This window comes from Anas acuta, chromosome 19, assembly GCF_963932015.1.
Source record: "Anas acuta chromosome 19, bAnaAcu1.1, whole genome shotgun sequence".
Taxonomy (NCBI): domain Eukaryota; kingdom Metazoa; phylum Chordata; class Aves; order Anseriformes; family Anatidae; genus Anas; species Anas acuta.
In genome coordinates, this window is record NC_088997.1 from 2382212 (window position 1) to 2400449 (window position 18238).

Genomic DNA, 18238 nt, shown 5'->3' on the forward strand with positions numbered 1-18238 from the left:
ACCACCTTTCCAATTTATTTGCCAGTTTAGTTCATTTCTTCTACCTTAGTTTGACCAACCTGCCCTCAGCTGGATGTCGTAAATACAACAAAAGTCACAGGATACTTGGAAGAACTAAAAAGGCACAGAATAATAAGTTAGAAGGGAGCTTGGACTAGCAGACAAGATCAGAAAGTCTGACCTGGCTGTGACAGAACACTGACAAACCAAAGTAAAAAGAAAGTACTTCAGACAAGAACATCTTCATTTAACTTTTTATTAATACTTTTAAAATCAACCGTTTCTGGCAGTACTAGGCTATGCCTCAGCTCATTGCTGATGCAGCTTTGAGCAGAAGGCTCAATTAGATGTCCTGTCGAGGTTCTGGCCAACGTGAAACATTTATGATTCAATAGTTCTATGAAAAACAATAAAACACAGTTATTTCATTTGCATTAAGTCTACACTCACTGAAAACGTTCAAAGTGGCAATACGCAGAGCAGTTTGGCTTTACTGTTTCTACAAACCAGAAAGCATCGTCATCTTACATGAAAGCTCTATAAGCCATCTCTTTTGTACTTTGCACCCAATAAAAATCTGATGCTGAAAAATAATTTCAACAATACCAAGATAAATGGCATTGCTTACCGAGTACAAGAAGTCCTATATATTCAGGGATCAAACATTTAACAAAGGCTGCGAAGCATCTGCTGCTCTATTTATTTATTTATTGCTGGGGCTGGAACTACCTGAGCTCTGACAAGCAAAAGCAGTATGTGACCCATCTTAGCACATCAGTTTGCTCTGTAGTCCTGACTTTTAAATGAAGTGTGAGAAGTTAGAATGCAAGGTTCAGAAAGCCAGGTAAAGGTACATTCTCTCAGCTCTGTTTTTATGATTTTATACTGGTAACAGACACAAAGACCTGGAACCACTGCGGCGATGCTTGCACCCACAGACTAGGAAGAATATCAGAATCAGAGAGTTCTCAAGGACTGCTGTTGTGCCATGCACGGTGCTATTACTGGCAAAAAAACACACGCTGCTTCTTCAAACCATGTGAATGCCACTTGTTTGACCATAAATATTGGCCATGAAGTAAGTAATAACTTCCATGGAAGTTTACGCAATGTTAATTAGACCGAAAAGGTGCAGCAGGGTGCCAGCTTCAAATACATCTAAAAACATTTAACTGTTAGAGATCTGTCAGGCCTCAGAGCCTACTGCTACTGTTTGGACAGACAAAACTAACTTGCAAAAACTAGGGTATTTGGGTGCCTCTATCTTACCCATCTGCTTTATTTAATTTCTTTGTGAGCTACTGAGACTCATGCAGAGATAAACTGTCAGCAAGAGCAGCACTTCTCGATTCTACAAGCATGCTCAGAAAATACAGATTTAAATCAAATCTCAAAGTATCCTTAATATTATTTCTAGTTTGTGGCTGATTTTGCTGACCAGCCCTTATCAAACATTGCTTTTAATTTTCAGCAACAGGAAATCTTTTACACATGAACAAGGAAGCTGGAGGCAGGTCCCAAACAAAAGGCGCGGTCTTCCAAGATTCTGTCAGGATTATTGTCATCAAATGATAAATCAGCAAGCATGGATGACTGCATTTTACTAACTTCTTGCTTCCATTTACTGGACCTAAGGGAAAAAAAGTATAACAAAAGCTGAAATTAATACATACGCTGATCCTGTGGGCGCTCAGCCAGCCGGGGGCAGCTGTGCCTGCAGTCCATGCGCTTTCTCAGGACACTTAATGGCCCCAGCCTGCAGGTAATGGACAAATGGTCTATACAGAGAAAATCAGTGACATAACCTCCTGTGCCAACCGAAGGGAGTGCAGGGACCAAGAGGATATGCTCCAGCCATAACTGGCAAGTCCAGAACAGATGAAATCAATTGAATAAAGGTAAAAATTACTTTGGGCTTTTAAGATTTAGGAGAAAGTGACGGTGGTCAGCTCCTTTTGGCAGCAGGGCATTCGCAGCAGTTGGTACCTCCGTGCTTCCCGTCAGGCTGTCAGCTTGAGGGAAACAGTATTTGCATAAGAAGGTACTTCCCCTTCTGCTTCTTTCCCTCTCCCTCCCAGGAGAAAGACCAAACGCCCTTCAGCTCTTGGACTTGGCTCTTTGAAGAAAGGCTGTCTGCCTACCTTCAAGTCTAGGCCACGTATTTTTAGCTTGTCAGACACACACAGAGGGATCTGGGCAGAACTTCAGCACAGGTCACTTCACCACGGCAAGATGGGGTTTGGTGAATTCAGACTTCAAAATTGAATAGAGCTTTGTTACTGAAAATAGCACATCTGAACATCTTAGGTACCTAGATTATTTTTTCACTTTCAATACCTAAAAGCCTTAATAGGAGAAATTCACAACAGGAGCAACTAGAGATGCTATTCTTTGGTTCAAAGTAGTTTTTCAACATTGAAAACGCACAAATGACTCAAACATCACTGTGAATTTTTGCACTTGTGAAAAAGAAGTGTTATGAGTGCACCAGAAATGTATTCCTAGGCAGTAAGGACAAGTGCATTGAGCAAGCGTCATCATTTAATGCTCCAATTGCACCTGATAAATAACAGCAAGAGACTGCTTCATTTCCACGGAAATGCTAGCTTCTCAGGTACCATCCTAGGAAGATCCTCAGTGATACTGATGCACATTACTCCTTGGTTAGATATCCATTTAGCTCAAGGGCCATAAAATAAGAATAGTTCATTTCCAGCTAAACATGACCACAATATTGTTGGAAACATTCAAAAAACAAACAAACACCAAATGATATATGACTCCTGATAGGCCAGATTACTCCGGACTTTGGTCCAGTTGCCAGCTCAACCAGATTAACTTCCTTTTTGGAAAAAAAAACATTATTTTAATTGCAGTATGTCTCATACTGCCAGTGTCTGCTCAGAGGAAATGTCTCAACATTATATATTGTCAAGAAAATACGTGAGCAAATGCTCATAGATGTGGAAGCAGTGGCTGGAACATAACAGTACGCCAAGACTGTACACCAAGTACTCAAAGCTCCTTGTTTCAGAGGCTCCGTTTCCAAGAGCAAAACCTGCATGTACAAAAGAGATCATTTCACTTCCGAAATGGATTGTTGTCTAAGAATAAATGTCATTGCTATTAAACTGCACTACTGAACAGGGGATTGAGCTGAGAAAATACAGAGCCTACCTTTTGGAAACAACAGAACAGTTTAGGATGGAAATACAGTTCAGGTATAATCTGCTTATTAGAGCTATTAGAGTTATGGTTTCAGGGTGTGCATCCACACCCTTCTGAAGTTTTATTTCACTTCTAAAGTGAAATCCATCTACAAATTCATATCCAAACAACACCAGGATGAATTCTGACCTCTTATTCCTGTAAGTTTGTCTCAGCATTGTTATCTCTCCAGTGATTAAACAAGACTTTTCCCTATGACTTTCCAGTTACTAATCTGAAGCCTTGCCTCATCTAAAAACCTACCAGTAAGGCACATCTGAAAGGCAGTGGCATGCATTAAAATAATAATAGTAAACAAGATTCTAGAGGAAATCTAATATTCAACTGAGTAAAAAGACCGCTATTTTCTCAATTATTCTTCATCTTTTCTTTGTAAATCTCTGTTATGGATCTGACACATGAAAGAAGTGCTTCCTCCAGCAGCAGCACATCAAACAAGCCAGCTCCCTGGTAGAATTTACCACATTAAGATCATTTTGTATGCTGTGCATTTTTTCCCAAGGACTTTCTGCCATTAGCATTAACCTAGTAGTTAACTGGGATTCACGATGAAGTGCATGCTCCTGAAGAGCCATTCACAGCCTCTGTTTACCTGAAATTCCACTTTTTAGTACTACCTGAAGAAATAAGATGAGCTTCAGGATGGTTTCAAGTTTTTTTCCCCTTCATAAACTGTTTGGAAAAGAAGGCAACCTACTAAGCTAGTGGTGCATAACGGCAAACACACTTGCTAAGACCCATAAAGAAAAGGAAAAGATAACTGAAAACATCACCCTCTGTACTGACCACGTCCACAATACAGGGAGCTGGTACAATACCTGAAGCAAGGCCTACTTGTAACATTTGGAGGGAGCAGATGACCTCCTCTTTTCCAGCCCAAGTTATTCTGTGATTTTACAGACGTAACAGGTTACAAAACAAAATGAGAGGAAACTATGACTGCCTGTGCCACAGCATGTGACTCTCTTCCTTTAGCTACAGGAAAGAATTTCCTTTGCTGCAGCTTCATTCTCCACCTAGGCAAACTAATATCTGAAGAACAAACACCTACACAGCACAGTACAGACCTGTTATTTTTTGGCCTGTTCTTATGAACTGTATTTTTTTTTTTTTAACTTGCTTCTTTCGTTTTGCTCGTATGTCTTTTGTACGAATTGTTTCCTTTTGCTTCTGCCTGATGGAAATGGGTACTCTGCTCAACCTGAAATGTCTATGATCAATTATACAAAAGTAATTAAATTAAGCACTAAGCAAGTAGGTACAAAGTTACTAAGCACCATTTACTTCAGGTTCTACCCTAACATGAAGAGTTTTTTCAGAAATTGCTGGCTGGACAGGGCAGGCAGCGCTGCCACCCCGTGGTGCTGAGCACCACTGCATGGCCACGGTGCCAATTGAAGGAAAAATTCAGCATATGCCATTGAAAGCTGTGTCTCGACTTACTATCAAATGTGCAAGTGATAGAAATCCTTGCATAATTGTCTTATAATTCTATTCTTTCCGGAACATTTTGAAGCAAAACCTTTATTTTATCTACTCTTTGTTAAAATCAAAAGGAGACATTACTGTATGAGACCCAGCAGATCCTTTACAGCTTGAGTTTTAATTGCCTAACTAAACAAACAAAAATAAAACAATATTAAAAAAGACTGATTTTTTTTTTCTACTTTAATAACCTACACAGGGATTCTCAGGAGTAGGTAACTAGCATCTCCAGGTGCAGCCCCTGTGCTTTCAAGTTATCACTGATCTCATTTCAGGTCTACCAAAAATACAGCACAGAAAAATGAGGGAACCATTTCATTAAATGCAATTCAGTGTTCTGGTTCTTCAGACTTATTGCTAAGAAGGAGAGAGATGTTGCTCTCACTCTCTTTCTCTCATGTATACTGGCTCACATTTTAAATATGATTAAATGGACTAGTTCTAAAAACCAATCAGAATGTCCTCAAAAGGAAAACTAAAATAAATTAAAATGTAGAAGTAACTGCAAAGATATTTCAGACCTGCTGAGAGCAATACGGGACAAATTGCAAAGACTTGCTGTATGCTTACACGTTTCAACCTTTGGGATAGAAAAATACACTTAAGCTTAATGAAAACAGTACAGAAATTTCATAACAAAAAAAATAGTAAAAATTATCTGACAAGAAGTGACACTTTATCTGCATCCACAGTATTTAATTTGTTTGAATAATATAGTTACAGATAAACAGGTTCACTCCATATACAATTACCGATACCTTTTTTAATACAGCTCATATTCCAGTACATCAACACTATTTATTTACAAGGTATTTATGTACATTAACATCTTTCTAAAGTCAGTGCATTGTCAATAAGTTTTATACAATAATTTACAAAGTGAATATAGTTAATAGTTAACTTAATAAATTTACTACTAAATCATGAATTAATTTAATTTAAAAAATTAATTACAACCAATGTAACAAACACAAAAGATCAAATAACATTAGTAGATTGTGCTACCTGCTTAAATAAAACATTTTAAAGTAAAAATCAGTTGAAAATCTTTCACTTTTCATGGAGTTTGCGCAGGGAGGAACAGACAAACGGGAACTGAAAAAAAACCTTCTAACCTAGAAATTCACAATTTGCGCCTTTCTTCTGTCTCAGTGTTTAGACCACTTTAAAGATAAAAGAATGTATGGGTGTCCTGGTTTCAGCTGGGACAGAGGTAATGTTCCTCCTAGTAGCTGGCGTGGTGCTGCGGTTTGGATTTAGGATGAGAACAACCTGCTAAATCCCCACGTTTAGGTGCTGCTGAGCAGTGCTTGCACAGCGCCAAGGACTCAGCTTTGTGCCTGGGGGTGTGTGAGGAGCAGGGAGGGGATGCGGCCGGGGATATCCCGTACCAGGAGTGTCCTGCAAACATAAAACTGGGGGGGCTGGCCGGGGGGTGCAGCCACTGCTTGGGGACAGGCAGTGAGCAATCGCATCGCGCGTCACTTGTTTTACAGGCTTTTTTCTATTATTACTATTGTTTTCCCTTCCTTTTCTGTCCTATTAAACTGTCTTTATCTCAACCCATGAGCTTTTACCTTTTTTATTTTATTTTCCTCAATTCCCACTCCCACCCCACTGTGGGGTGAGCGAGCAAACGGCTGCGTGGTGCTGAGCTGGCGGCCGGGTTAAACCACGGCCGTCCTTTTGGCACCCGACATGGGGCACGAAGGGTTGAGGTAATGACAGAGCTGACCAGAGCACATTAAAACAAAATTGGTATAAGCGTTGTGTTAGTTTAACAGCTGCTGGTCACAATGTTGGAATTTTTGCTCTCAGAGCCATGCTGTGTAACACCTCACTTGCTGCCTACGCTCCCTGTGCCTGTGGAACATCCCTGGGGGCTGGTTTGAGGTTATCGCTTTGCTGTACTGCGTAACAGTGGCTTATGATGCGATAAAATCACTGGTTGTGAGATTAATCTGATATTTGTACCCTACATTACCATCATCCTCATACTTCAGGAACCATCTCTCAGCAACTATAAATAATTATATTCTTTACCTTTTTTCCTAGAGAGACAATCTATGGGGGAGACAAAGGAGACACTTTCCCCACACTTCTTCACCTTCTTTTTCTCCTTCCCCTTCCCCTTTTCCTCCAGGCTAGTCACAATATCTCTTGAGAATTTCGAATAACCTTGGGATGTTCAAACCATCACGTTCCTATTGCTACATCTCCTGAACACGTTTCTTGTTTTGTTCAAGGTTAAGCAGCTATTTAGGAATGCCACCCGGAGGCAGCATAGTTAGGAGTGGCCGGGAGGTCCGTGGGGCAGTGGGTACCTCCAGCATTTTGGGACTTCACCCCTGAACAAGTGCAGAATCCTGAAAAGCTAGGAAAATATTTGGAAAGTGCACGCTGTCACCTGACGATTCCAGAGACACAGATTGCTGCCATGTGCTGGGACCTGGCCTGTGCCTACCGGGAGCCCTGTTCAACATGATTCAGTGCCCGCAAGGGGAAGGGGAAGGTCTCCAGATCTGACAACAAAACGCCAGGCACTGCAGCTAATCCAACCCCACAACACGAACTGCAGCTGAACCAGCCCGTGCCAGAATCAGCTGCTCCTCTGTTCAAGAAGCAGCAATGGACACAGGAGTTAGCTCGTTCAGCAAGAGAAGAAACTCCCACTAACAAGCGAAAGAAGCGGACGAGGCAGACTGCTCCAAAGCAGGGCTACCACAGGAACACGAGGAAGAGGCAGACCTCACAAACAAGGCAGCAGACACTCAATTCCTACCCCTGAGTCAGCTGCAACTACCTCCCAAAGGGTTTCAGCCATCATCCAGGCAAGCACATCAACACCTGGCTGCTCTGACACTGGGAGAGCGGGACCTGTAGACTGCAATCAGAAGGCAGGGAAGCCACTCAGCTATTAGGAGTAAGCATTGCTCTGCTTAAGTGGGGGATATGGGGGGTACACACCACGTGTCCCCCTGGTTTTACCTGCACAACCACGGAGAGGACATGAGGAATTTGGATGGAAAATCTACCTAGGCCCTAGAGGCTTGGGTATATCACTCGCAAAGAAGTGAGTGATGAATACTCTGCCCAGGACTGGAGGGGCCCTCGGGGAGAACGTCCCCACCTGGAGCCTCTGGCAGAAAGAGCCCAGGGAGACCCGAGGCCAAGCCCTAGGGTTCTGGAGTTGGGGATTCTGAGGCCTAACTGCAGCTGAAAGAGCTACTGGCAGTGTATGAAGGGGTTCGAGCTCTGTCTGAAGTGGCTGGTACTGAAACACAGCTCATCCTGGCACAGCTCCTCCCCTTCCTTTTCTGTCCTATTAAACTGTCTTTATCTCAACCCATGAGCTTTTAACCATTTTTCAGATTCTCTCCCCCATCCCACTGTGGGGGGAGCGAGCAAAAGGCTGCATGGTGCCTGCGGGATCAAACCACAACAACGGGATAGGGAGCAACACCTCACAAGTAAGACAATACTTAGGTGGGAACTCATCTGCTGTCCTGACAGAGGCACAACCTCCAACAAAGACAGGGAAGTTCTTGCCAGAGTACAGACAGCAAGATCAGCTGATATAATTTTTTTTTAATGGAAATAAAACCCAGATCCTTCTGGAAATCATACAGTTACTGGTAGGCTTGGCATTCTTGTAAAACACATTAAAAAGAAGCCAAAAATTTATCTCAGAGATCAATGACGTAAGTATCAATTGTTAGTGAAGCTACGAAATCTAAAGAATTTGGAAGATGACACATGGAATTAGTAAGCTTCTTAGACTCAGCTGAAGAACAAAAGGTGAAACATTTATCTTCATTCATATATGCAAACAATTTAACACTGGAAATTTTTAAAGAAATGCCTACTCAAAAAATAACCATCTCTTTCCCAGTCTCTGCTAAGACTTGCTCAGGCTTTCCTTCATGCAGTAAGCCCATTGACTCCAAGGAGCATCTTGCAAGGGCACGGAAAGCAATTTTTTTTTTTTAATTGCAAGTATAAGCATAACCTGTTACAAGAAAGAAAATTTGAAAGGCAACCAACGTTTGAAAAGAGAAACCCTATTAAATTAAGAAATCAATAAAAAAATAATACAAATCCATGAATGCTACGATAGCTACCTGACAACCACAGCTTCTTATTTGTTTGAAATACACAGTGGATAATTCACAGCCATTCACTCCAGAGCCCTTACAACAACAAAAACAAACTATGTTTTTGAATTTAATTATACGAATTTTTAAAAGTGCAAATTTAAAAGCAACACCAGTTATGAAACATAAGCTCAAGCATCTTTCCTTCCAAAAGCTGGGAACATTTTGTGCAATGTGCACATTTTAAGACACCATGCGTGTAATCACAGCTACTCTCTTCAACCTGAAGTCTCTTAATGAGGCATCTCAAAAGTTTAAGATAGCACACTTCAGGCAGAAAAGCCATTCCTGAAACTTGTTGATCTGCACAGCCAACACGTGGAGAAAACACAGTTATAATAAACCATTCAAGAGTAGAAATTAATCTCACCTCAAATTATAATTTGGTTGTGCTCCCAACAAACAGAAAGAAAGCAACTGACACGTTAGTGGCGGCAAAACTGGAAACTTTTCCTACTCAGGATGTTCATTCTTTAAATTTGTGCACTTTCCATTCTCTTACTTTCCCTGTTTTGCCAATAAAATGCAATAAAACTGCAGGAAAAAGGAGGTAGCAATATCATGTTGCCCAAAGACAACACTACATTTTTTTCCCCATTATCTTAAATCTAAAGAGAGCTTTAGGGGGTTGTTAGAATAGTTGGTAAACTCTACACTACTTTGTTTAGCTCTTATTTGGACTATTAAATTTACCTCTTATTTGGTCCTAGTTGGCTTTTCTCAAACCATTTTATTTAAAGGCCAAATGGCAGTCTCAGCCTGATGTCTAACATCAGAAATGTTTAGAGCATGTAGTGAGATAACAGAACAAAACAATACTATCTTTATATTAACTGCTATTTAATTAGGGTTTTCTTTTTGTGCTTTCAGACCACAGGGTACAATAACTACACTTAGCTTATCTGTTTCAATAACATTTTTGCCAAATGTAAGTTTCAGGGTGTTATCCCTCACATTCTCAAAACAGTCCATGGAAGATCATCTGCTTACTGTAAAACACAGTACTTCTTATAGTCTGACTCAAAGTCTTCATCCATGCTGCTTGTGTCTGCCATCTTTTTGCCATCAATCTTTGGCAGAAATTGTGCATAGTCTACCCCCTGCTGCTCATAGAAAAGAATGTAGGCAGAGTCGGTGTCTATTTCATCAGGATGCAATTCCTGAAAAAAAAAAGAAAACAACAGAAAAACACGTTCTGAAATAGGCAGTGGTACAATTGCGTTACTGTCACTGAACTCAGAATGTACACAATTGCCCTAGAAACAGTATTTTTAAGTGGCTGTTTACAAGAAGGATCACATTTTCTGTCTTCCTTATTACAGCTATCAGGTTCCATTATTTACTTGAAAAGTATGACTTTTTAAAGTGTTAAATGCAAACACTTTGAAATATTGGAACTTAATTATTCAGTAATTGAATACAAAACAGCCAGCATCATGAAAAAATATTTTTGGACTTCCATTTTTAGTAACACTTCCATTTTGTACAAAACAAGCATCTTAACTACATTACAGCAGCTGATGAACAGATGTTAACTTGAAAAAATCTCATGTACACTTTAGATTAAAAATGTAATATTTGTCTGAAATACTTTTGAAACGTTCATGATTTTAAAAGAACGGTTCTCACAAAATGTAAGTTTCTTTGGCTCTAGGTACCCAAGAGTAGTAATTACTTGATACAAAAACAAATGATTTACCTTACAGCTACTGTCGTTGTAGCAGTACCACTTGTTGTTTGGGTTTTTGGCATAAGTGACATAATGACCCCCTCCCATAATTCCTGAATGGCACTGAAGAAAATGAAGAAGAAAATTTTGGATCAAACATCAAAACTGAGAATTCACAGAGCAGTATAAGAAATTCATGATTTTTAACTGAGCGACAATGGTTTATGACAATCTATACATGCCGAAGATGCTTAAATGTTGCAGACTCTCTTAAACAAAACCTCTTTCCTCTGAAGTAACAGCACGTTAAATATGCCAAAAACATCTCATGCATGCTGAGCTTGGCAGCTCAACATGCCCGATCCAAACGCAGCCTCCCTTTCACACCTCTTTCTGCCTTTTTCCTTTACCACTGAATTTTACTTCATTGTTTTCTAATCTCAAAAAAGCTAAAAATGGTCACACAATCAATGTTGGTGCTAATTATGACTGCACTTCACTTTTTTCTTTCCTTTTAAAATACCTGGAGCTTGCTAAGCTTACATGCTCAAGAAGACGAAACACAGATACTTTTGAGCTGCATTCAGTTTTATACTAAATTGACTTTGCTGACAGTGGCTCTACTTTGTTCTCTTTTTTTTTTTTTTTTTTTTATAAATCTCTACTTTTTAATGTAAACAATAAAAAGATTTAGTCAAATTAATGCCACACAAAGATAGTTTACTCGCATAAAAAGCCAACTTACCGAAATTGCATATAGATTGTAAATAGGGTTAACACAAACATCTTCTCTTTGGTCATCTGTAATATCATCCTCGCTGTGGTTATCAATTTGACCGTTGATACTGCCATTACTATATGCATTCTGTTCACAAATATATCCATTGGCTAGAGTCATCTCATTGTCCTGAGCAGTATACAGTTCACTCTGGCTACCACCCAAAATCTGCCCTCTGGTAAGAGCATCACTTCGATCAGAAGTAAATTTCTGTTCCTGGTCAGTACCGTTCTCTTTACTTGCATCCAAATTTTCTTTGCTACTCGATAGTTTGTTTTTACCCAGTTGTGGTAGCCGCAAACGCCCTTTGCCTCTTCCTAAAGTCCTTGGGCTACTATTTGGGCTACTGTTTTTACTTGAAGGACAGCTGGTTCCACTTTTCCTTCCCAAAGATGGAGATGCTAGAATAGAAAATATGTGGACTGTTAAGGTAAGTAAATACATGGTCTAGAATTTTTATTACAAGTTTTTGTTGCAAATTCCTTACTCTTAATCCAGACCACTACCCTGAAGTAGACAGTCCCAATATTTGTTGTCACTAATTTTTTAATTATTATTGGTTTTTTAAGTGGTGGAGTTTCACTAAGCTTTCCAGAGCAAACAACAACAGAAATGATCATTTCAGAGTAAGTGCAGAGCTTTGGCAAACAAGCAAACAAAAAAAGTCATAAAACTAATTTTTTTACTGGAATCTTCCCTAATTATTACCTACCTTTGATATTATTCAATACATTAGTAGTGTTAAGGGACGATGGACTTCTGTTCAGTGCATCTCCTTCTGCTGTGTAAGTAATCTGCAGATCTACTTTTTTAGACTCCCCTTGGAGAGGGGTCCGTGGTTCAGGAAGGTCATCAAGTTGAGGAGTTAACTGCTTTCTTTGAAAATGACTTGGATCCCTTTGTACCAAAAAGGCACTTGGGTCAAAATTTTCTCGGGGAAATTTAACAATTTTCTGAGATTTTATCCAGCGGCCATTTACAAACTGAAATCTTTTCAGGTGAATGATCTAAAGACAAATATGTTAGAGAAAAAATAAAGAATTATATCACAGTGAGTAGATTTAACTGTTAAAATATTTTTTTCCTGAAGCATACACATTTTATCACATATTAATAAAAGGAGTAACCACATCATATGTGACAATTTGGATTGTAGGATCAAACTGGTAAAATATGGAACTAATGCTTTCATGGGGAAATGATGGAAAAGTTTGCTTCACTTCAGTGATCCATATTGTGGTGTTCTGAATAACCTACCAAGTTTCAAACCCACAACAGCAGGTGTTACACAACTAGACAAAAGATCACATTGCCAAACGCTGCCAAAGTGTGAACTCTGTCAGAACAGACAAAACCAAATGCAAAATCCCTCTTTTGCTGGTATTAGCTAAAAAGATTAAAAAAAAAAAAAAAAAAAAAAAGCTTTTGAGGTTTGCTATTTTCCTGCAGTACAGAAATGCATGATGTGAACTAAGTCAATGCCCCTCCTGAGACTGTGAACAAAAGCAAATCTTATTCAGAATATGAAGAGGTAGTTAGCAATTTGAATTTGTAACCAATGCAGCTTGATTCTGCTGCTGTAGAGGAATCAAAACAATATCATACCAAAATAGGAGGAAGCCTCCAAAGATCTAGTTTTTTTGTAGCCAGGCAATGGGTCTTGCATTTGGAACAGTAGTACATCTCATCCTCCCCCAGTTCTTCCTCACTGGTGAAGGCTCGAAGACAGCTATCCAGATTGATGGGCTCTGCTTGAGCTCGTCGGCTTTGTTCAACACTTTCATGTTCTTCTACAATCTGAAGTGAGATAGAACTGTTTCTGACTTGGAAACATACAAACTGCTCAGAGGAAGACTGTTCACAGTATCGTACAAATAACATCATATAGTTATATTTAGGATTAAAGATGAAAGCTAAATGCACTAAGTTTTAGCAGATTTTTTTCAGTTATGAAGAGGGAGACATACAAATAATGCAGTCCTTATTCTTGGGTTTTGTTTACAGAATCATCCATGAAGCACAAGGTTATAGATTCTGCTCGTAAATCTGAATAGCTATTCCAGTTGAACTTGGCCACATATTTACCTTTAGATCTGTTTTGTAGACTCAATGAATCAAATGGATTTACTCATATGGATAACTGTTTATGGCACTGGCATCCTTCGAAAATCTATCAAATTAACATATTTTGTAAAATATTGTGGCTAGAACCAACACAACAGGCAATAAATACACTGCTGTGGCTTTTTAAAAGCTTTCCTTGCACATTATGGTTACGTAAGAGGTGTAACATTAAGAAACTAATTTATTCACAGAATATACTGTTCTACGATTACTGCTTTTAGTTTAACAGAAAATTGATACAGTAAGAATCAAATGCCTAATGAAAAAGGAGTGCCTTCCTAATTTAGTCTTAGTGAAAAAGGTTGTACTCCAGGACTATTAACAAACAAGGAAGGGTTTGTGTAGCAATTTTACCCGTTCCTGTGATGTCTGGTAGCGTAGATGGAGTGCTGTCGGATCCCAGTCTACAGCAATGTAAGCGTTACCAACAGAAGCTCTGTCCTCTGTGCACTCAATTTTACAGCCACGGCAAAATCTAAGACAAAATGTTAGATGCAATAAGTGAACTGTCCAAACCCTTTTTGGCTTTACCTTACTTCACACTTTGGAAAAATTCCAAGCGCACTCTTAGGGTCCACTTTACTTCTTACTCTCCAAATGGCAGAGAAACTAATGAGGAGAGATGATCTACATCTAAAAATGTTTAGTTTTGTATGAAATCCCCACAAATCATCCAAATAGGTACATGTACGTGCCTGCATGTAGGCACATATGCACACAGAAAATTGTAAGGGGTTAAGAGTTTTTTTGATAATCTCCTGTCTATCTCCTAATTTAAGGTTTCTGTCAGCGGGGCTTTCAGCTCTCCAAGTCATAAAAGCTATTCTGCAGTGAAAGTCTGCCATGTGAGGGTTTTGGTTAAATTAGATTCTAGATCCTTATTGATATTACCTCTGAAGTCTGAAACGTATCAAAAACCCATTACCATAAATTACATTTCTGCTGAAGTGATTCCTTTCCTTAAATCTAAAAAGGACAATTTACCTGTACCATGGACACCAAGCACAAGAATTTCCATCCTTCTGAACTACTCTTAGAGTGAATGGATACTGATATCCCATGCTATCATCACTGAAACAGAAGAAAACACAACATGAAACATAGGTATTCATTCAGACTGCCAATTAATTTAGACCTTCCTTCACTCTATTTGCTAAAACACCTAAAAAATCCAAATGATAATGAATATTAAGCATAAGATATTGAAATAAGACCTGCCTTTATCTCACCTAAATTCCAAGTACACATATCATAGCATTAGCTTTAAGTCTACTCATCAGGATCACCACTGAGCTATTAAAAAAAAAAAAAAAAAAAAGATATTTAAATCTTTTGCAGGCACAGTCACACATTTTCATACTACCATCAGTACTACTTCATTTTACTAGCACACTAATATGACTGCAGAGGAATAGAAATGGAAATCCCTTAAACAACTGCAGTTCCCCCTGCTTTGGAAATGAACTTTTTCATATAACGTTCTGAAAACTAAAATAATGCAAACGTGTAGTATCTGACCCTTGCCTCATGCCTTCTGAAGGCATTCAAAAAATTGCCACATGCAGTGGCAATTACAGAAAATGAACAGTAATGCACTCACTGATTTTGAAAGAAACAGGACAACATCCTACCCTGTATCTCTTTTCTAGCCCAGTTAACTTGGACACAGGCTCGCTGGTTTAAATCGACTACATAAAATCAGTTAGTCTAGAGTCACGTTCACAGCTACTAATAATTGTCAAAATTCCCTGGCATACTGATGAATGAACAATGTAGTAATTCATTGTTAAATACATGAAATGTTATCATAGGACAGACTGTTCAATTATTTTTCCATTTGATGGATATAACGAATTATCAATCAACGCATGAGAATGAGCCAATTAATTTGGGTAAAACCTATCTTTAAGTGCACCTGGAAGGAATACTATATTTAACTATACTAAAAGGCATTAAAAGGTATTTTTAATTATTGTCATTATAAAATTTTAGGACTCTAAAGTCACTTCTTAGAAAAAGAACCCACTAGATGGAATCTGCAGACAGAAAGCATTTGAGGAAAAACTGCACAAAATTGTTCCTAAAATTGTTGACATTTAAAAGCATATCTCCATTCAATAGAGCTATTATGAGAAGTTAAAATCAATGAAGTAATGAGTATTTTTAAAATTCTGTAAACAAGTCTAAGCTATTGTATTATGTAGTTCAAATCAACGGTTGGCCTGCCAAACTCACCAGTCTTGTGCATGATTACTAGCTTCCTGAGGTGGGAGAGGGCTAGCCAGCCTGGAAACCTGGATCCATACCGCATCATACAGGTCTTTTTTCCGTGTATGAACTGTACAAGGAACAATCAGTGGCATTCCAAAGAGGCTGGGGCGATTCTTCTGAGATGAAAGAAAATACAGTTCTGTCCGCATCTGCGAGTGTGAAATAAAAGAATGACTCAGATTCAAGTATGAATTAATTCACATTACCATAATTACTCGGCTGATGACCTTGGTTTATATTCTAGGTTTCAGCAATTAAAACAAAAATTAATTCTATTCAAAGTATTTTATTTCAACATTTTTTTTGATATCAAAAGCAGTAAAGTTTGATAACTGATTTGAAACGACCTGAAAACTTTCTTTTTGTATTTTATGATATCACAGCAATGTTGTTTAAGCCCTAGACCATATCAACATAAATCTATTTCAACCATGTTCAATTTTTTGTATTTCATGATGGATATTTCTTACTTTTCCCACCAAATGGTAATGTTGTATTGCAGAAAGGCACCCAGTGATGTTACTACCTGTCCCCAAATGACCTCTACGCTAGGCAAGCTTACATTCTCTCCAGAAAGAAAACCTTCACATTTAAGTAGGCACTGCAGACTTGTACACAACTTACTCCAGGCAGACAAATTGGCCTTGTGCTACATCTCTCATTTATAAGTAGGATTTAACACAGTGACTGAATGACACTTAGGTACAGTAAGCCACTACTGCCTTGCAAAAATTTATTACAAATGAGCCTTTCCATCGATAAGCTTTTTGACAATGACAAGCACGGATTGCTGGAATTGCTTCCACACAACTCCTACTGTGAGCTGTAGAACTAGCAGACTGTAACAGCCCACAAGCATTGTACCGATCACATATGAAATTCTACCAGACTTAAATCAAGATGGCAATGATAGAGGTGGATAATGGCCACAATATGAGAGAATAAGGCAAAGCAGCCTCATACCAACACCCAGTGAAGAGGGAACTTAAAGAGCCTCCCAGCCCACATCCCCTAGGTTCTAAATGTCAGCAGAGTCTGAAGTCAGGAGACAGTGCACACTGAACACATGGCTATTTGAGGTGTTCAGTCACTCAACTTTGACATTTAGAGTGCAACACAACTACAGGTGCTTTTATGAAGAGCAGTTCATGCTAACAGAACGATCCACTAATGTACTATCTATCTTTACTCTGGTTCTGTGTAAGAAATGATGCTGTTCCACAGGCTAGGGAAGAAACGCATTTCAAGTAGTTCCTCTAATTAGATTTTTTTTTCTGCTCAAAGAATCCTGGAACATTTAATCAGGGAGCTAGTGAGTGCCCAAGCATGCATCTCAGCATTAAAGGACTGGGAAGCATGCCAATACTAAGGAAAGAAAAATATACCAACGTTAGACACTATAATTTAAATCTACATGAGCTGTGTGTCCGTATAACTTGGTGCATACATAATAGTGAAACATATTCATGTTCCCTCATAAGAAATACAGCTTAATTTATCATATGGACATAAAAAATACCCTCACTGACTTTCTCAGCGTTATGCGAATAATTTATAACAAATGCAAAATCCACGAACCATTTTTCTATGGACCGCAATTATATACCCTGTACACGGACTGTCAGAAATCAAGGGCACGTGACCGTTCAGAGTCCAGTTGGCAAGGTTCCGCTCTGTTCCACATGGCACTACAGTATTTGGCATTCCATTGGGAATCAGGGTTGGTTTGGGAAGGTCCCCATTCATCATTATGTTGGGTGCTCCGTTAGTTGATGATCCAGTCGAGGTATCTGTAGACAGAAAATTACATTCTCGCTTTTATCTACAGCATCTATAACTTATCACAAGTTCCTCATGCCTTCCACTCTGTTCAATGCATTTCATGAAATATCTGCTACTCTCCTTCACACCAATACATAATCTTTTATTTGCCTAAAACTTTGAAAAATCAGAGTATGCAAGAACAAAGAATAATAGAGGTGTTTACAATCCATACATGAAAACACAGACAACAAAACAGAAGCCAAAACTGAACACCATACTTCCAATGTTTATACATCCTACTTTAGAGCCAATCCACAAGCAAGAAAATATTTTGCATGTTTCTAACTAAAATGAGTATACAGTGATCTTCAGACTACTGCCCTGGGCACAACCCTAAAAGGATCACAGGACACCAGCAGGCACTAAGACAGCTCACAGCTTCTCTGTGCATCAAACTTGGACTTACCTGGCTTTTCTTTATGCCTGCCTTTTTCAGTTGTATTTAGTAGTAAGGTTTTTCTCCTGAATTTCTGCAGTACCCAAGCACTGTACGTTTTAAGTGAACAGGAAAAAAAGTGTTCTTTTACCTGTCTGCACAGGACTTGATGCTGATGTAGGTGATCCTGGAATGGGTATTTCAAATGCACACAAAAACCCACTCACTGATAACCGGACTTTCTGGTTGTCTTGAGGAAAGTTCTTCATTGCAAACAGGGAAAAAGTTAGTCAGATATGTATATGCTTCTATCTGTGACTCCTTATATG

The 18238-nt window shown here is 38.9% G+C and overlaps 1 protein-coding gene and 1 long non-coding RNA gene across 4 annotated transcripts in view; both read right to left on the reverse strand.

The window, feature by feature from the left end:
- Positions 1–363: 363 nt before the first annotated feature.
- LOC137842018 (uncharacterized) lies at positions 364–4560 on the reverse strand. Its single transcript, XR_011088888.1, has 3 exons — positions 4047–4560; positions 2142–2253; positions 364–1630 (listed from the first exon to the last, which is right to left on the reverse strand). It is a non-coding gene; the product is annotated as an uncharacterized lncRNA (long non-coding RNA).
- Positions 4561–5382: 822 nt separating this feature from the next.
- The window catches only part of USP32 (ubiquitin specific peptidase 32), a 77321-nt gene continuing 64465 nt past the window's right edge, over positions 5383–18238 (reverse strand). For all 3 annotated transcript variants that reach the window (XM_068655608.1, XM_068655607.1, XM_068655609.1), the window contains exons 25-34: positions 18061–18172; positions 17288–17499; positions 15674–15858; positions 14423–14509; positions 13793–13913; positions 12920–13111; positions 12027–12321; positions 11282–11715; positions 10567–10659; positions 5383–10027 (exon numbers count right to left, since the gene is read on the reverse strand). In XM_068655608.1, coding sequence (XP_068511709.1) covers positions 9854–10027; positions 10567–10659; positions 11282–11715; positions 12027–12321; positions 12920–13111; positions 13793–13913; positions 14423–14509; positions 15674–15858; positions 17288–17499; positions 18061–18172 — 1905 coding nt within the window. In that variant the 3' untranslated portion in view covers positions 5383–9853. The remainder of the gene's footprint in view (positions 10028–10566; positions 10660–11281; positions 11716–12026; positions 12322–12919; positions 13112–13792; positions 13914–14422; positions 14510–15673; positions 15859–17287; positions 17500–18060; positions 18173–18238) is intronic.